This window comes from Peromyscus californicus, unplaced genomic scaffold, assembly GCF_007827085.1.
Source record: "Peromyscus californicus insignis strain IS unplaced genomic scaffold, ASM782708v3 Scaffold_21__1_contigs__length_65335640, whole genome shotgun sequence".
NCBI classification, from domain to species: domain Eukaryota; kingdom Metazoa; phylum Chordata; class Mammalia; order Rodentia; family Cricetidae; genus Peromyscus; species Peromyscus californicus.
The window spans coordinates 3,280,322-3,299,491 of NW_026294514.1; the positions used below are offsets into that span (position 1 = coordinate 3,280,322).

At 43.1% G+C, this 19,170-nt stretch overlaps 1 protein-coding gene across 1 annotated transcript in view; it reads right to left on the reverse strand.

Moving 5' to 3' along the window:
• Positions 1–19,170, reverse strand: part of Stat4 (signal transducer and activator of transcription 4) — a 96,016-nt gene continuing 76,846 nt past the window's right edge. Inside the window, 11 exon segments of the mRNA XM_052749429.1 lie at positions 1–290; positions 1,598–1,706; positions 2,099–2,118; positions 2,120–2,166; positions 4,322–4,513; positions 4,732–4,868; positions 5,163–5,257; positions 5,484–5,533; positions 8,732–8,867; positions 11,412–11,510; positions 12,853–12,936. Of these exon segments, the coding sequence (XP_052605389.1) occupies positions 267–290; positions 1,598–1,706; positions 2,099–2,118; positions 2,120–2,166; positions 4,322–4,513; positions 4,732–4,868; positions 5,163–5,257; positions 5,484–5,533; positions 8,732–8,867; positions 11,412–11,510; positions 12,853–12,936 (993 nt within the window). The 3' untranslated portion in view covers positions 1–266.

Genomic DNA, 19,170 nt, shown 5'->3' on the forward strand with positions numbered 1-19,170 from the left:
TGCATGCAAAGCAGCCTTCTGTTATATTGTCACGAACATAGGTTTCTCGAAGCTGTCTTTTCCTGCGTGTTTATCTGAAGCTTTGGTTTTTAGCATTTCAGTCACGGCACTCCCGGTTGGGGATGTCACCTAGTGAGAGGAAAGCTTCGGATTTGTGCCATTTTCTAGAAACCGGTATTTACAAAGCTGAAGAAATGAATTGTGGACTTTGGCAAAGAACAGTCTCTGTTTCATCTGCTCTCTTCCTTGAAGAGTTGCTTTTACCGTCATTCAGAATACGGAGACTTCATCTAAGATTGAAAACGGAAATGATGGTTAAGGAAGCTGTTTTGCAAATGAGTCAGTTTTGAGGGAGTAAACACTCTTTTGTCTACTAAACAATCCGTAATCTTTCTACCAATTAACTAAGCATTCATTAAAGTAATTAGGGCTGATCACCCTGAAATAAAAGGTGCAATTCGAGTCGATGAAAAACTGTGCTAAGAAGTCCACTCACGGGGCAGGCAAAGCGGCTGGGGGTGGGGGTGGGGTGGGGGGGGGGGGGGGGTGGGGGGGGGTGGGGGGGTGGGGGGGTGGGGGGGGGTGAAAGCTCTTACCCAAAGGCCCGCGTTCAACACACAGACACACACAATAATTAAAAACTAAAAACCCACTCATCACACTAAAAATAATAGGAAACAGGTACAAAATATGGCAAAACTTCAAATAGATATAAATAACTTGGTGAGTTAAGGACATCCAACATTGGAGTAAGCCATGGTTTTTCCATCCTTGGAAGTCTTAAAGAATTTAATACCTTTTGACTTTTAGCCAAGAACCAGTTTCCTGGGCATCCAGATCCCTGTAAGTTTTGGTTCACCTGATGCATTCATCTTATGTAAACTGGGGCTGTTAAACCCTTTTACAGCTTTGGGGGACGGCAACAAATAGAATGCATCCCAAGTAACATTACAGATGATGACACGGTTCTTAAAAAATACTTATACTTGGGCTGGAGAGATGGCTCAGCAGTTAAGAGCACTGGTTGCTCTTCAAGAGGACCCGGGTCCAATTCCCAGCCCCCACATGGCAGCTCACAACTGTCTGTAACTCCAGTGTCAGGGGATCGGACACCTTCACAGCAATGCACATAAAGCAAAGTTAAATAAATTATTTAAAAAATACTTGTGCTCCTATTGTTCTTCATGCGCTAAATGGAAGGGCCACAGAGACTGACTATGCAACAGCCAAGAGAAGTTGGAACGTGTGGTTCCTGAATGTCTTAAGAGAATTGCCAGAGCAGACTTACAGACCTTGGTTATGTGTGTGCTGGGGGGTGGTATGGCCCATGGCTGCACCAGGAAGAGAGGTACAGGGATATTTGGCCCTCTGGTGTTGTGGTAAACACCTCAAAGAAGCTCTTTCAAGCCACGGTGTTTGCTCTTGGTATCTACATCCTTAGCAACGTGCATGCCGCACCAACAGCACCCTCTGTTACAGACTCTCGAATTCAGGCTAGCAACCACGCTTTCTCCTCGCCCAGGCAGTGCGGCAAACCCTGGGATTCACACTTGTTTCATTGCACACACCCTAGACCATGGAAAGGGGGAGGACGTACCGCAGTTTCAATTGTGGTGGGGCTCAGGTTTTCTCTCAGCACAGCGTATACACTCGGAGACATGGGGAGAAGGTCTGAAGGAGACTGTGGCTCCATGGTGTCGCTGCGGCTTAAAGAGACAACAGGAGAATATTACAAGGGTTATAACATAATAGCTCATGGTCACCTGCTGTGTCCAGGACTCACTGAGCGCTTTATCTCTCTGTGACACTGAGCTGCCTAATTCATCACTTCATATCAGAGCATTCAATCTGCTATGGAATATATGGCATATAAAAAGGCAGCTTTATAATTCCACCCTTAACAGACTGGAGAGTGTGCCCTGAAGACTAGCTTTATGTGTTCAAAGAAATGAGACATAAAAGGCTTTATTGGGCATTAAAAATGCTTTATCCTCGGTTATATGTACTCTGATCTGCCCTTAAATCTTTTAGGAAAGCTTTTTGAAAAAAAAAAATCAATTCAATAATAAATATTTAACATGTGGCTAAAGTTACTCACATTGTTGAAATAGGGATAAAAAACTGAAGGAACATAACCTTTGTCTCCCCGTTCTGTTGGCCTTGAAACTGAAAAAAGAAAAGGCACAATGTTGGGGAGAAATGTTAGCACCATTGATAAAATTGGAAATAAAACATCTAGGAAAGTATCTGCAATGCTCAGAAGAAAATAAATAATGTGGTTGTCTCGTAATTCACAAATACTTTTAGTTGAATGGAAGAAACAGCCACACAGGTGAACATGAAATGCAAGGGCAAACATCAAGACTCTTAGGAGGCTGATGTGACCTCAAATACTAATGACTCTAAAATATCTGATGACAACTGAGACTCCCCTTCATCATCTGCCCTTCATGTTGCATTAAAGTTTGGCAGTAGTATCCTATTCATTTGTATATGAGGAAATTTATAGTGCTGTAGTGTCTCTCAAAGGTCCTTGCCTTAAAGGCTTGGTTATCAGTCTGTGGGACAAACTGGGGAGTAGTAGGACCTTTAAAATGTGGGGCCTGGAGGAAGGACAGTCACTGGGTGTGCGCTTTATAAGGAATATTGAGACATCAGCCTCTTTCTTCTCTTCTTCCAGGTCACACACTCCCACCATGATGTCTAACTGCAGGCCTAGAGGTGATGGGGTCAACCTCCATAGACTGAAAGCTTCCAAACTGTAAGCCCAACAAATCTTTGTCTTTGACTGACACATATAGGAACACAGTTCTTTTCATCAGAACGCCAGTCATAACCTTATTACTTCACAGAGGTTTTGAAGCAGGTACACCAGCTTGCCTAGAAGTGACATTATACCATGACAACCACCACAGTCCCACAGTAATGGCAATGGGCAAACCTTGGTCTTCCCAGCTACACCATGCTGATCTAGTGGCAGCACAGTGTTCCAGTTTTAATTCGTTGTATTGACATTTGTGTTTTGTTCTCTTAGGCACAGAGTGCCGCTAAAAGCCAGTCCTCTGTATTTGTTTTCTTCTGTATTTTATTTGTTTCAGATGAAGTTGGGTGGCGATAAGCTACACTGTCTGTGATAGCTGAAGAATATTCCACAAGACAGTGCTCCTTTACTCACTACAGCTGAAGAGCCTTAGAGATGGTACACTGTTATCCCTCGGTACCTGTAGGGAACTGGGCTCTAGGACCCCTGCAGACACTTAATCCACAGTGCTCAAATCCTTTGTGTACAATGGTGTTGCATTTGTTTTGAATCTAAGCACACCTGTCTATATGCTTTAAATCATTTCTTCTAGGTTACCTACAATACTGCTTCAATATAAATGTTGTTTTAATAGTTGTTATCCCATGCTGTTTATAGAAGAAAGAAAAGAAAAGTTTTACACGCTCAACGCAGTTGCAATTTTTAAAAGCCATTTTTGATCTTTGGTTGGCTGAGTAAGATGTGCAAACTGTGGATACAGAGGCCAACTGCGCTTTCGTGCGAGAGAATGGTGAGGCCCTTACCTCAGACAGCTAATTTTATGAATTTTCTTTTGTGTATTCAGTATTTACTGAATGCCTATTTGGACAGTTACTCCTCTAGGCCCTTAGGGTATGAGGAAGAAAAGTATGCCAAGGTAGGAGAATGAAGCACAGATCCCCATGTATCTTCTTTGGCAGAGAATAAACACTGAGTAAAGATTACAGTAAGGCCAGATGGGGCATATGACTAGCCTAGTAGTCATCAAATCCTGAGTTCCATCCCCAGTCTCTCCTCTCTCTCTCTCTCTCTCTCTCTCTCTCTCTCTCTCTCTCTCTCTCACACACACACACACACACACACACACACACACACACACACACACACAGATCACAGTAAAGCGAAAAACTTAATTCTTAACTCTCAAGTTTCTTTACAAAATACAGGTCTCCAGACCTGCTGCATTTTTGCCATCATCCCCCCCCAACCCCCCTACCCTGGAGTCACAGAAGTGCAAGGATCAGCACTCCTCTTTGAAGGAGGATGAACTCCAGGCTCTACACAGGGCTGGTTTGGCCATGGTGAAGTCTAGCTGCAGCCATGGTGAAGTCTAGCTGCCGCTATGAACGTTACTCTTTTTAACCACTGACACAGCACTTCGCTTCCCAAGACTCTGTCTCCATCTGACCCTAGGATATTACAGAGGTCAAAGTAATGAAAAGGAGGAACTTCCTTCTCTTTGTTCCGATTTGACATCATTTTCCAAAACCTCAAGAGAAAAGTAAATACAAAGGGCATCACCTTCGCAAGGCTGGGAGCTGTAGTGTTTACCGAAGGCTTTGTCTTTGGGAATGTCGGGGTAGAGGTACTTGAGAGGGTTCTCGGGAATGTTCTCAGCCATGATGACCTTGTAGTCCCGCAGGATGTCAGCAAATGGCAGAGCCGACAGACGCCCTTTGTTGTAGGGTTCTACGGAGTGGAATCTCACTTCTCCTGAAAACACAGAGACTGGAACGTTTCTTTGTGGTCGTTCCTTCTACCCACGTTCTCTCCACAGCTAAAGGGTATGAGCTTGTGAAGTCTGGCCAGTGCAGGCCGTATGTGCAATGGAGGGTGGCAAGGTGGGCGTTCAGAATCCACAGGCACCCGGTTATTTATAGGCCAACTGGACCAACTCACACTCAAACCAACGAGTGAGTGTGGCTACATACCGTTTTCAGAGTGGTCCACCCAGGTGAAGGTGATCCCTCCGAGATGGCTCTCGCTGAATCGTAACAAAAATGTCCCGGGCATTTTATCCTTGAGCAGAAACCTCTCCTTCTCTTTGCTCACAAAGCCCATGATGTACCTAAAATTAAAGGAAGGGCAAGACACGGTCTCATCTGATTATTGTTGCATCTTCATTTATTTCATTCATAAAGAAAAGACCGAGCTCTCACATCATTACACAATTCATATATATATATTAGACAATACACACATATAGGATATATGTACAATATATTATTATAGAATATATAATATTATAGTCTCTGAAGAAACTACAATTGTGCTTTTCTCCTAAATACACTTTAAAAAAAGGAAAAAAGATAATTAAAGCAGAAAAAGGTATTCATATGAACAAGAGAGTCTATAAACTCACCCATCAATCCAGAGGGGAAGAATGTGTTTTTTAATTAGGTCCAATATTGCTTCAAGCCAGGTCCAGAAGGTAAATGGTTTGCCAGGCAAATGTTCCTGTCAGGAGGAAGGCGTACACATGGACAAGGACAGTGACTGAAGCCGCACCCTGACAGAACTCATTCTAACTTGGACAAATGTTCCCTGTGAGCAGGACAGGACTTTCTGCTACAGTCACCCTCATCCAGGAACTCCTCCAAAGCTTAGGTAATGACATGGAGCCTTAGAAAGCAGCATCATGACCAAGAATTTCCTAGGCGACACCCCCCACTGCCGTGTGTACCTTGCAGAACTTGGCCCAGGTGAGGTGACCATCGCTGTAGTTAGACTGAACTAAAATGAAAGAAAAAAATTAACCACAGTGAGACTTTATTCTGTGCTTGATTTAGTTCCTCCTGCCCCCCCTCTGCAAGCATCTCTCATGGGCTTGCAATGGAGATACAGAGTCTGAGTGCTTATGGAGGGTCTGATGTGTCATCCTTGCTGTGGGATGTTCTGTATGTCAAATGTGTTGCTGATTAGTCAATAATTAAAACACTGATTGGCCATTGGCTAGGCAGGAAGTGTAGGCGGGACAAGGAGGAGAATAAAGCTGGGAAGTGGAAGGCTGAGTCAGAGAGACACTGCCAGCCGCCACGATGACAAACAGCATGTGAAGACGCCGGTAAGCCACGAGCCATGTGGCAAGGTATAGATTTATAAAAATGGATTAATTTAAGCTGAAAGAACAGTTAGCAAGAAGCCTGCCATGGCCATACAGTTTGAAACCAATACAAGTCTCTGTGTTTACTTGGTCGGGTCTGACGGCTGTGGGACTGGCAGGTGAGAGAGATTTGCCCTGACTGTGGGCCAGGCAGGAAAACTCCAGCTACAAATGGCGTCCAACGTGGTGGCAAGAGTTTCCACCTAAAAACTGAGAGAAAAGATTCTAAAACGGAGCTAAAAACAGCTTCCTAATTGTCTCTCTCAAATGAGCGGCAGCTGCTGGTTTGAGCTACTGGTGGGTTCCTAGAGTGTGTGCTCGACCTGCAGTATGGCGGGAATGAGGCCTCTGCAAGTGGCACATTAAGCTACATGGTGGATTTAGCCTTTGCTAGTGCAAAACAAAAAAGGGTTTCTGGGCTACACGCTGCTTGGATAAAAGCATAGACCCAGGATAGCTCCCAGAGCTGGTGGTAAACGTAGCCATGTTGGGAAGCTGAGGTGGGCGGAGCCAGCAGCCACAGCTGCTGCAGTTTAAGGCAATAGATTCACAATAAGACAGATTCAGATGTAATAGTTTACAATATGTGTAAAATATACGTAGGCTTAAAAGAGACAAAAAAGGTGATATATAGAGTTATAGAAACAAATACATAGTTTTAAAAAATAAAGTCTTTAAAGAGACAGTAAAGGTAGTATAAAAAATAAGCCACGTAAAAATGGATATTACACAGAGAATCTGCATTGTGTTGTCTTTGGGACTTTTAACTGCAGAAAAACATTTCATTGTAAAAGCTGTTGAGTTATGCCAAAATGTATATTTTAAAGGTATCTTGACTTCAAAATTTGAATATAAGGATATGTTACTTTGGAAAGGAGACTCTGCTTTTGTTTCCACAGAAAGCCAGAGGCTATGGATTTGTTCCAGATTAAGATACATCAGGTTTGACCAGCCAAGACCCCCTGAAAGGTCTCCGATGACACCATGGCCCAGATGATCCAACATCCAGAACGGTTTGAAGGCATCTGGCTCAGACGATACAGCCTCATGGACTATTCCATAATCCTAAAATTTTCTTTGTTTCCCCATAAGATACAGCGCCCCCCTCCAGCAGGAAGTAGTAAGAGAAGCTACGCCCAAATTCCCAAATTATATGTAATTTTACTTTGTTAAGGTTAAAACCTTCCTTTTTTTTAAAAAAAAAAGGGGGGGAAGTGCTGTGGGATGTTCTGTATGTCAAATGTGTTGCTGATTAGTCAATAATTAAAACACTGATTGGCCATTGGCTAGGCAGGAAGTGTAGGCAGGACAAGGAGGAGAATAAAGCTGGGAAGTGGAAGGCTGAGTCAGAGAGACACTGCCAGCCACCAGGATGACAAACAGCATGTGAAGACGCCGGTAAGCCACGAGCCATGTGGCAAGGTATAGATTTATAAAAATGGATTAATTTAAGCTGAAAGAACAGTTAGCAAGAAGCCTGCCATGGCCATACAGTTTGAAACCAATACAAGTCTCTGTGTTTACTTGGTCGGGTCTGACGGCTGTGGGACTGGCAGGTGAGAGAGATTTGTCCTGACTGTGGGCCAGGCAGGAAAACTCCAGCTACACATCCTGGTGCCTAAGAAGTTTAGTATCTGTAAACTGCTTTATGAGGGAGGAGCCGACAATGGCTTTAGGAAGCTCCATGAATGGCGGGATGAGCTGGCAGAGGGCTAACGGAAGCCACTCCAGGGAGGAAGAATAATGGAGGACAAGGAGCTGTGGGAAGAGCATGGCACTTACTAGGAATAGCAGAAACAGCCTAGGGCAGCGACTTGCCCGTTAAAATGAAAAGAATGGACTAGAAATCATGTAGGTAATAAGCAGCAACAGCTATTTTGACCTAGAACACTGAAAAGAACTACTATAGAATGTCTAAGGAAACTACATGTCTGTGGATAATTTGCTAAAGACTCTGAGATTGTAGTTGTAGTCCATACTAATCTATGCTACTGCTAGTAACATACTAATACATTTAAAAGCGTTAGCTACTCATTAACAAAACTTTACCAATAGCTACTGCTGCTGTTTGCGAATCCAGGATAAAAAATTACATTCAGTAAGTGTTTAAATTGTCCAAAAGACCAGATGTGTCTGAATGCCCACTGATGAGCCAAAAGGTGCAGTGACAAGCAAGCCAGCATCACATGAGCCCATCTACCGCCACGGATTCTGAGCAGATCGGGCTTTGGTACTAGTTTAGCTGCAAATGCACACACATTCAGTGTGAGCTCTCCCTGGTGCTGAGGGCGCTCGCTTGTCAAAATTCAGGTATCTTTAAGAAACTCAGGCAAAGCTTAGGCTGACGTTAGTACATGAAATGCTGATGACATCTGCAAAATCCAGACACCGAAGCTTCCTTAATGTGCAGAATTGAGTCATTGCTGGTGTGTTTAAACTTCTGTTACCGTTCCTGTACTTGACCCAGCATGTTCCAGCTGGTGAACATCACCCTGAAAGCTTCACAGCATGTTCAGAGGAAGTGGTTTAAGCACTTCTGGAAAACAGAGTGTGAGGGGAAAGGAAGGAGCACTGGCCTGGCTCACAGTGTGGCTCTGCTGCCTCCTGGCTGTGAGGTGAGGCTGTGACCCCTGAGCCTCACTGTCCTCAAATCAGACACTACCGTCGGCCCCAAGGAACACTGTGAGAATTAAAAGTAAAATAACACTTAGCCCTGTGCCGGCAACACATAGGAGGCATTCAGTGAACTGTGACAGTCATCAAACTTATCAGCAGTAGTGATGTAACTGCTACAAACAGACACACCCTCCGTGCCTACCAGCTCTCACCTGTGAGCTTCTCTGCCAGCATGTTGAGCTGGTCTGAATTAAGGCCACGGCCGACATAGGACGAAAACTGCCAGCTCATCACTTCCAGGAGTTGACTCAAAGTGACAGGCGGAGGATTATTAAAGAAAACCAAGTTCTGAAATAGAGTCACGGTGATCGTATCTGTTAATCACACAGGGAGCATCACATTGAACACATCACAGTCCTGATTTAAATTCAGGGTCAAGTGAAGTCAACAATACAGACTGTCGATCTCTTCAGTGTTTTTGTTCCTTAATATAATTCAGCTCGGGATCCGTCTTTCCTGATAAAATCACTTGACATTCCCCAACATTCTCTGGACTACCAACTCAACTAGCAATCAACTTATACAAGTAGTTACTGTAACTGGACAGACAACCTTTCCTGAAATACTGTTCATCTTAAACATGTTTAATTGTCTCATCATGAATGAGGGCGTCCAACAAAGATCACAAGACAGGAAGAAGAGAAGGGAAGTGAAAGAATTTCTAGGGATAAGGTTTTCTCCTTGAGAAGCATGTCTGGAAAATGACCAGTGAGGGCAGAGTCTAATTAAGGCATGAGAGCTTGGAGTTTGAAGGAACAGAGGGTTAATAAGTCAGTGTTAGTTGCCTGGTATGGTTTCGTGAAGAGGCTGTGACCTCAGTCTCCAGATCTTTACGCTGGAGCCAAGTTGCTCTGGGAGGGTGCATGTGGTGGCCTTGGCAGCTTCCTAGCAGAATGTTGCTAAGGAAATCCAAGTGGGGTGCTACATTGAAGGACAGAAGCACCTCACTTTCCTCCCATTCCCCAAGGTTGGAAGAGATGAGCAGACATGTAAAGTGTCATTCAGTGCCAAGGGCTTTTCTTGGTCTTAAAGACTAAAGAATTATCCTGTAGATTTTTTGGCCCAGGAGGAATCTTAGGCCCCAGCAGCTTTTCTCTTTGCAGTTGATCTGTCTCAGATACCTGGGCATCTGGGGATAAGGGTGAACAGGGCTATGTGGTGATATTGTGTTCCCCAAAATATTGTGCACCCTAATAAATTTATCTGGGGTCAGAGAACAGAACAGCCACTAGACAGACATAGAGGCCAGAAAATGGTGCATTCACACCTTTAATCCTAGCATTCCAGAGGCAGAGATCCATCTGGATCTCTGTGAGTTCAAAGCCACACTGGAAATAGCCAGCCATGGTGATTCATGCCTTTAATCCTAGGAAGTGATGGCAGAAAGCAGAAAGGTATATAAGGTGTGAAAACCAGGAACTAAGCTGGTTAAGCATTTAGGCTTTTGAGCAGCACAGTTCAGCTGAGAGGCATCCAGTCTGAGGAAACAGAATCAGCCAAGGAATTGGCAAGATGAGGTGGCTGTGGCTTGTTCTTCTTCTCTGATCTTCCAGTGTTCACCCTAATATCTGGCTCCTGGGTTTGTTTTTATTAACAAAACCTTCTAAGATTTGTGTTACAGGGCTGAGCTATTGATCTGTCTCAGATGCCCGGGCATCTGGGGATGAGGGTGAACAGGGCTGAGCCATTTTCGGAATATTCCATTAAAGGGAAAAGGCACAGACAGAGGACCCATTTAGTGATCAATTCTTACACAGTCACCCAGTGGAAATCTTCTGGCAGAAACTGATATGTGTAAAGAAGGACGGTTTTATTTTAGCCGTTTCTTCTGGAACTAAACACTTGGCAACACAACACACAATTTGGGGTTTCATTTTCTCTGTCTTAAGAACAGAGCAAGAGGGAGTGTGAAATCACCTCTCTCTCCTCTCTTCTCTCTCTCTCTCTCTCTCTCTCTCTCTCTCTCTCTCTCTCTCTCTCTCTCTCCTCTCTCTCTCTCTCTCTCCCTCTCTCTCTCTCTCTCCCTCTCTCTCTCTCTCTCTCTCTCTCTCTCTCTCTCTCTCTCTCTCTCTCTCCCCTGATTTTCATGTAAAAACATCTATAATCACTGGAGCAGTTCGGTCAAATGCCTCAAATAACCACCAGGTGGCACTAACATCCAGCCTAAACCTTAGAGAGGCTCAAATCTATACCTAATCAACTGCAAAATTTGTGCTGTCAGAACTCAGGCAAGATTGATGGATATCCTGGCTGCTTATTTGGAAACTAATTCTGTGCCTTTCTAGAAGAGACTGAGAAAAAGTGTGCTGGGAAGTTAAGGCAGTCAGACATCATGTTCTGACAGCAATTAGAAAATTCTGGAACAAGGTGTTTCCCTGCAGTCCAGTTAGTGTAGCCACAGGACAGCCTCAGAACTCATGGTGATGCAGTCGTGGGGCCGATCAGAACGCAGGAACGGCCAGCACCTGCCACAGTCACTCTCCAGAACTCTCAGAGTACAAGTGCCAGAACACACAACCTCCTCATTATTGTTATAATTAATTTTGAGGCAGGATCTTGCTGTGTAGCCCAGGGTTGACTCAGACTTGCTTCAAATCACAATCTCCCCGCCCTAGACTTCCAAGTGCTTGAATTCTAGATATGTGCCATCATGTTTGGTTTGAGCAAAACACCTTAAACATGACCTAACATCAGCTCCAGCAGAACACCTTAAACATGACCTAACAGGACTCACACATCTAGAAAAGCCCTCACCACCACCACCACATGCACACTGTTGAAAGAAAAAGTTACGTCGGATGAGAAATGGAGAGACAGGAATAGGAAATTTACCTGGCAATCGTTGGTTGACACATTGTACCAAATGATGGATGCCCAAGCATTAGGCAGTTGGCTGACATTAGAAATCATCACCACAGGTAATGAGCTTGTCTAGTTAAAAGAAGAAGAAGTTTACAGGTAGTCCAAACTTGCATTAATACTACTTACTCTTGACCTTCTCTTCTAGAAGGCCATTTCAAGTTAACCCCCTTCTTCCAATCCTGGTACCCAGGTGCCATGTGAATAACTTTTGAGCACACACAAGCTGGAGAACAATAAGACAGGAACCCTTTCGGGGCAACTGAAGCCAGCAATCAGGCAGTTTCCTCAGCATCTTCCTGGACATTGAGAAATGACTATACTTCCTTACATCACACAATGTCCCAAATACAACCAAAGTGGCTTTAGTGATGATTTTAAGATGTACTAAAGAATTTGATCTGAAATTTACTTTGGTAATGAACCACCATAATCAAATTATGACCTAGTGCCTAATTAAAGTCCGTACTGGAGAGGTGCCCTATGGGAGTTGGAGCTGCCCTGTCTGCTTCAGTTTCATACCATTGCTGATGCAGTTTTCTATCCTACAAAGTAAACAGGCTTTCACAGATAGCCTGAGAGGCTAAGTACTGTACACTAGTCCTTTCCTAATAGACACAAAGTTCCTGTGGCTAGTAAATACCCAGGAACTGAGGAACCAAGCAGCTTATGGAAGTGGTGGCTTAGGGGAAAGATGTGGAGGATTTTACACACATTTGAATGCTCAAACAAAAAGGAAAAGACAGAATCTAAAACAACACACTGTTAAGTAGAATCACCCTCAAGATACCTGAAATGGAGCACGTTGACGGATACACTGATTTGTTTATTCAACATATATGGGGCCTTTAGCATGTGCTAGGAGTTGTGTATAGACAACGGTGTACAAACAAAGCATGGTGCCCTGACTTTAAAGAATTCATGATTAACGTGCTCAGTTTAACACCCCAAAGTTTCTTCATTCTTAGAGTTCAATGGCGACTGTTAGATGATCATAAAACAACATACCGCCAACATTCCTACCCGCTTTCCCTTGTTCATTACAGCAGAGAAACTTGCTGAGAGATTTTGATATGTAACTTAAATTTTTGAAAATATAATACTATATGACACAGCTCAAGGATAGTTATTTCTCTTTATGCTTTCTACTAAATATTCGTGATTCAGAAAATAATAAAAATGTGTATAACAAATTATTCAACATCTATTGAATTCACAATGGTAATGAATTTTTTTTTAATCATTTATATTTAACCAGAATGGCATCTTAACTACTTAGTGGACATTTGATGCACTGTTTTTCTAAATAATATGTGAAGACTAGACAAAGCCTGGAATGACTGGGCTTTCGTTGTAAATGCTGAATTGTTGCTGTGAATGTTACTAGTGAGTAGATGTTTCCTGAAACCCTTACCTCCAAGTCGATGGTGAGGCCATAGAGGCAGATCTGGGTCTCAAAGGCTATGGAGTGCAGCTCCTCCGTCACCATGTGGCAGCCCTATGGGGGAGACACAGGAATTATTTTCTTACAAATGCAGCTTTTCTATTAGAGATCTGGCAATTCACAAAGCGAGTGTCCTCAAAAATTCCATATTATTGCTTTAAAATAAGGTAAAGTTAGAGCAATCTTCTTTCCCACAAACAATGATTTTCAGTTTCCAAAACATGAGTTCTTGCTTTTAAAACTCTGGTATACTTTCAGTAGTTGAAATGCAAAGTCATTTTTTATTCTAATTCTTGAAAATTAGTCCTTTGGATTTGCCAAAAAAAAAAAACTAATTAAAAAAAGCCATGTATTAATGAGCCTATAGAAAGAATTTATAATCTCATAATGAATTGATTGGAAAAAGAAATCAAGGCCCCTCTGGCTAAAGATGGCATGTGAGATACATACATTTTCTTCTGTTCGCTCCAGAAACTTTAATAAGATTCCAGTAAAACAAAATTGTCATCTAGATTCCCAGAGAGAGGCAGGGAAGTGTGGAGAAGCTGGAAGAGGTTCAAAGCTCTCAACTGCTCTGAGGCTGGAAAAGATCCCAAACAGGCCAGCTTAGAGTCCTGGCCATGCAGTGACCTCTATACCACTCCTTGACCTGTCAAGTGAGAGGTTTTCTCTTCAGAGCAGAGGAGTCAGTGGAATTAGGAAAACTTTGCATTCTGGGCAGAGGACAACTTGTGGGCAAGGGTGCCCTGTCAAGCTGAAGGGAGGAAGATTCTGTGAGAGTCTGTGGTGAAGTCCAGTCTCCGTCTACCTTGACATCAGGAAATATACCTTGGATGTGGACCAGACCAAAGGCAAACTCACAAATATTACTTTTGGGGAGCTGTTCCCCAAGAAACAGCCAGCTCTTAATTCATCCTGATTCTGCAGACTCATCATACACAGGGGACTTCTAAATGGGCCCTATGGCTTAAGTGTGAAACAGCAAGCTAATGACCGTTAGATATTTGACAAAGTCTCTCACATCTGAAATATAGATGCAAAACAAACAGACAAAAAACCAAAACCAAACAAACAAAAAAACTTCTGAAGAAAATACAAAAAAACAAACGATTTTTTAAAAAGTAAAAAATGTACACCAGGCTCAGTTTGCTCAACAAATAAATGTCAAATGACCCCACTGTAGTGAGTGGATATTGCTACTACTCTGTGCCAAGCAACCATATAAAGAGTCCAAAGATGCTAATCACAATGGATAATGAAAAGCCATACCCATCCCCATCACTGTACATTTTCAGAAAACCAGAGATTGAACGGGAAGTCTAAAGTTTCAGGAGTACAGAAATGAAGTACCATTTACAAATGATTGAGAATCAGAATCTAAAATAACTAGAAGGCAGGTTTTTTTTTTTTTTTTAATTCTGAAGAAAATTATTTCCAGCTCAGTATTCTATACCCACCCAAACTACCAGTCCAATGTGCCCACAGAAAATGTTCTAGATAAGCAAAGCCTCAGGACGCTGGCTGCCACAACCTTCTCTCTGAAAGCTATTGCAAGATTTCCTCTAATAAAATCAAAAGAAAGAGTCAGTTGAGAAAGAGGAGGACATAGACGTAGCCAGAAGAATGGGGAGGAGATCCCTAGCAGAGAGATGGAAAGAACTTTAACACAGGAAAGAAAACCAAACCACCAAGCAAAAGCAAGCCAAGTAACAATCGTAAACAGAACTGGACGGCGAACAGGCGGGCCTGGAGGGAGAAACCACAGCCCAAATCGGGTCAAAACTGTATTTTTAAATAACAGAAAACTTCACTAGCCATGAGTATGGGGGATATAACCATGGAAGGAAAGGAGAAGAGAAACGCTCAGATTGACATGCTTGACCATAAATGAGGGAGCTTCTCATTCTGATGGAAAGCTTGGGGCTACATGAGTGACAGGTTCTTAATCAAGCAAAAACTCAAGGAACTACCATATCCAGAGAAAACTAAAAGCATTGTGAGAACGGGAACATAATCATAGAGTGCAGCTTGACTCAGACGTTAAGTTTTACATCATTGTAATTACTTTGTGTAATATTATGAAAGTAGAGGGAAACCTGTATGTACCAATACTTCCCAGAAAAAGGTCATAACTTAATCCTGTATTCAGGAAAGAATTTAGGAATTTAATACAAAAAATTTAAAAACTCAAGAAATACCAGTATTATATCCAGACTCCAAAAATGAATTCAAAGAGAGGGGTTCAGGTGGGAATGACTGGCAAAGAAATGGTCGTTTTTCTCTGATGACACCCTACAGTACTTTGCTATGCCTACAACCAACAGAACTTTCATCATCCAGAAGCTTACTAGAAAAATGGGGTGTCTAGCCCAGGCTTACAGAAGCAGATTTTGCATTTTAACAAGAACTGCAGGCAGAATTTTGGAAGCAATTATTCTTGACGTGGTCCATTAACATTTGATTTAGTCTCAAAAGGGACGTGGGAAGTTTTGTGATAGAAAGCTTAAACCATTCATAAAGCAAGCCTAGGAACAAGTGGGCAGAAATGGACTTGTCTAAATTCTAAAAGTCAGGTGAGTTCCCAGAGGACAGGGTCACCCTGGGAGAAGTAGAGGAATAACACTGAGTATCAATAACAATTCTGGATCCATTGTATTAATTTTAAAATAATAAAAATTAACCAACTATGATATGAATAAGAATTGCATGAGAGAACTTTAGTAATGCTGATCATGTTAAACTTAGGATGTGTTATTCAGAAGAAAGCACAGAGTGAAAAAGTCTCCTCTTCCCAGGGCTACAAGGTCGTTCTATGCTTGATTGCCCGGATACAGTGAAATTAGTGGACTTAGTCCCTTTGCACTAGGTTATGGGTAATGTGTAAAAGTATGTGTAATAAATGCTGCTAGCAAATTCCTTAGACAACCACTGAAGGTATTCCTAGTACATGAACATGCCAACTAGCCAATTTCCCTTCTCCACACAGCACTGAAGTCTATCGTTGTCATTTTGGTTGAGCCTAAGACCAAGTAGCTGGCTTCTACTGGGGCTCCAACTGCATCAAACTACTTTTACAGAAGAGAAAATCTCACTAGCTGTGAAGACAGGTGCTTACACTGTACAAGCACATCGCCAAGACGACTGGGGAAACTAAATTGTCATTTTATGCTCACAAAGGGGTGGTCTTCATTTTATTTTTTTATTCAGGCCAATAGTAGATAGGAATGTGCAGATTATTTGAGAGGCCTTCAGCAAGCATGCACATGAAAACACAATACTAATATGTTTAAATATTTAATAACCATAAATCAAGTTAACAAACTATTACGATATGGTCTAGCCTCCTGCTATGACATTCAGCCTTCACCTAACTTAACTGGCCAGTTTGACACCCCAGAGTTCCACTCAAGAACATGGTGGTGTGGGAAAGGCCATGGTTTCTGGTTTCTCTTCCATGTCTGTGAAGGGCCTCAAATGACAATCATGGTTCCCAGGGCTTTCCTTGCACCTAGAAAGGACCTTGGTTGAGAGGCTCTAGCTGGAAGAGGCCTTCCTGAGTTGGAAGTCCTACAATACTATGACATAATAAATACACATGTGGTCTGTAGCATGAATCTTAAAAGGTTCTTATTAATAAAATCAAACCTGAAGCCAGGTACTGGAGTCAATGCTGGAAGATCAGAGAAGCAGAACAAGCCACAGCTTCCTCACCTGGCCAATTCCTCAGCTGATCCTGTTTCCTCAGACTGGAAGCCTCTGTGTCCTCATCCAAATGGATCTCAGCTGAACTGCTACTCAAAAGCCTGAAAGCATAACCAGCTCTAGTTCCTGGTTTTCACGCCTTATATACCTTTCTGCTTTCTGCCATCACTTCCTGGGATTAAAGGCTCTAGTCACCACGCCTAGCTGTTTCCAGTGTGACCTTGAACTCACAGAGATCCAGATAGATCTCTGCCTCTGGAATGCTAGGATTAAAGGCATGTGTGCCACCATTTTCTGGCCTCTATATCTAGTGGCTGTTCTGTTCTCTGACCCCAGACAAGTTTATTAGGGTGCACAATATTTTTTGTTGTTGTTGTTTTTTCGAGACAGGGTTTCTCTGTGTAGCTTTGCGCCTTTCCTGGAACTCACTTGGTAGCCCAGGCTGGCCTCGAACTCACAGAGATCCACCTGGCTCTGCCTCCCGAGTGCTGGGATTAAAGGCATGTGCCACCACCGCCCGGCAGGTGCACAATATTTTAAGGAACACAATACCCCCACGGTGGTCTCTGTCTCCAGTTCTTGCCATTTCTAAGGCTTTTATAGGGAGGTGCCCAAAGAGCCCTCTGTTGCTGTTTTGTGTGGTTTTGAGACAGGGTCTCATCACTAGACAGCCCAGGCTGATCTGGAACTGTCTATGTAGACCCAGTCAGCTTCTAACTCACAGAGATCTACATGCTCTGCTTCCCAAGTGCTGGGGTTAAAGGTGTGCGCCCCCACATGAGCCTCAAGGTTTCTTTGTTCTAATATTTGGTCTTGACTTCATTTCCTAACACAGACTGTGCAATGTCTTGAGTGATCAGAAGGTCTGACTCAGAATTCTTAAATCCTTTGTGATTTTTTTTGGATGACAAGAGTATCTTTTATTCTGATGAAGCGACTTTGGTGGCTTCTAGTCATACTTCCAGGATGGGGGCTGGATGCTAGGGTCACTGACCATATGATTAGAAGTTGGAAGTTTCAGCTGGGCAGCGGTGTCACACACCTTTAATCCCAGCACTCGGGAGGCAGAGCCAGGCAGATCCCTGTGAGGCCAGCCTGGTCTACAGAGCGAGATCCAGAACAGGCACCAAAACTACACGGAGAAACCCTGTCTCAAAAAAAAAAAAAAAGAAAGAAAGAAAAAAGTTGGAAGTTTCAGACCAGCCTCAAACTCCAAGGAGGGGAGAGGAGCTGAAGGCTGCATTATCCCCAGTGGCAATGACATAATCAACCATGCCTACTTAATCCTGTGAAAAACTCCAAAGGACAAGATTGGAGAAGGTTCTGTCTGAATGATATGGAGGTTCCTGGAAGGTGGCATGCCACAGCCCTTCCAATGTGTCATATATATATATTCCTTTGTAATAGCCTCTATGATACGCTGGGAAATAGAAGTGTGTATTTCCATGCGTTCTGGGGGCCTCTGCAGTAAAATAACTGAGCCCAAGAAGGGGGCTGTGGGAACACTGACTTGTTACTTGTTGGTCAGGAGCACAGACCACAGATAACCATAAACCAAGTTAACAAACTCTTATGATATGGTCTAGCCTCTTGCCTTGACATACAGCCTTCACCTAACTTAACTGACCAGCTCAGCACCTCAGAGTTGTATATACTTGGGGGAGTAGAAAAGCCCCGCCTCCCCGCTCCCCCTCCCTCTAGTCTGTAGCCTAATACATATGAGTAAGTACTTTCATAATAGTTCATTATGGATATTTTCATCTGTCTTTTTAAAGTTATTACACATGCATTTAACATCCAAATGTGGGGTCTTGGAACACACACACACACACACACACACACACACACACACACACACACACATTTGGGAGGGAGCAGGGTTAGGGACATGGAGGGGTAAGAGGGAGGGGGAAATGGAGTTATTGTATTTTAATTTAAAAAGAGTCAGGCCAGGTGGTGGTGGTGCATGCCTTTAACTTTGAGGAAAATGTCATGCTTTAGGTTTTTTTGTTTTTTGTTTTCTTTAAATTTGGTTGGTAAGAAGTCTTCTTGGTGACTCTAACCAATTTATGTTGTTTACCTGAAATCACCCCCCCCCCCCATCCATTAGGATGCGTATTTACAACCAAATACAGCAATGAGGCCAACATCCAATACACAGGGCTGGATAAAAGAAGTCTGGCAGAGAGATGCATCATTAATTTCCAACACTTCCGTGACCATCAATCACAGTCTTCATTATTCTGTCAGTGCGGCCCAAGCCAGACGCGGCTCGGTGTCACAGTCCTGGAGTCTTTCCCTCAGCCTGTTCTGATTATTTTTTCTGCTGACTCTGTAGTACCACATCCTAGAAACCTAGGCAATATGAACAAATACTCAAATCCTCCAGGAAGAAGAAATTCCTGTCCGTTCCTCTGTGTTTGCTTGTCCGATTGTTTGAGGTGGGTGTGCTGTAGCCTCGGCTGGCTTCAGACTTGCTGTGAGCTGCCGAACACTTCTGCCTTCCCACACTCCCTGCTTCTGAGTATTGAGATTACAGGCATGCACCACAATTCCAGCCCTTTGCTTAACAAGCTGTAACCTACA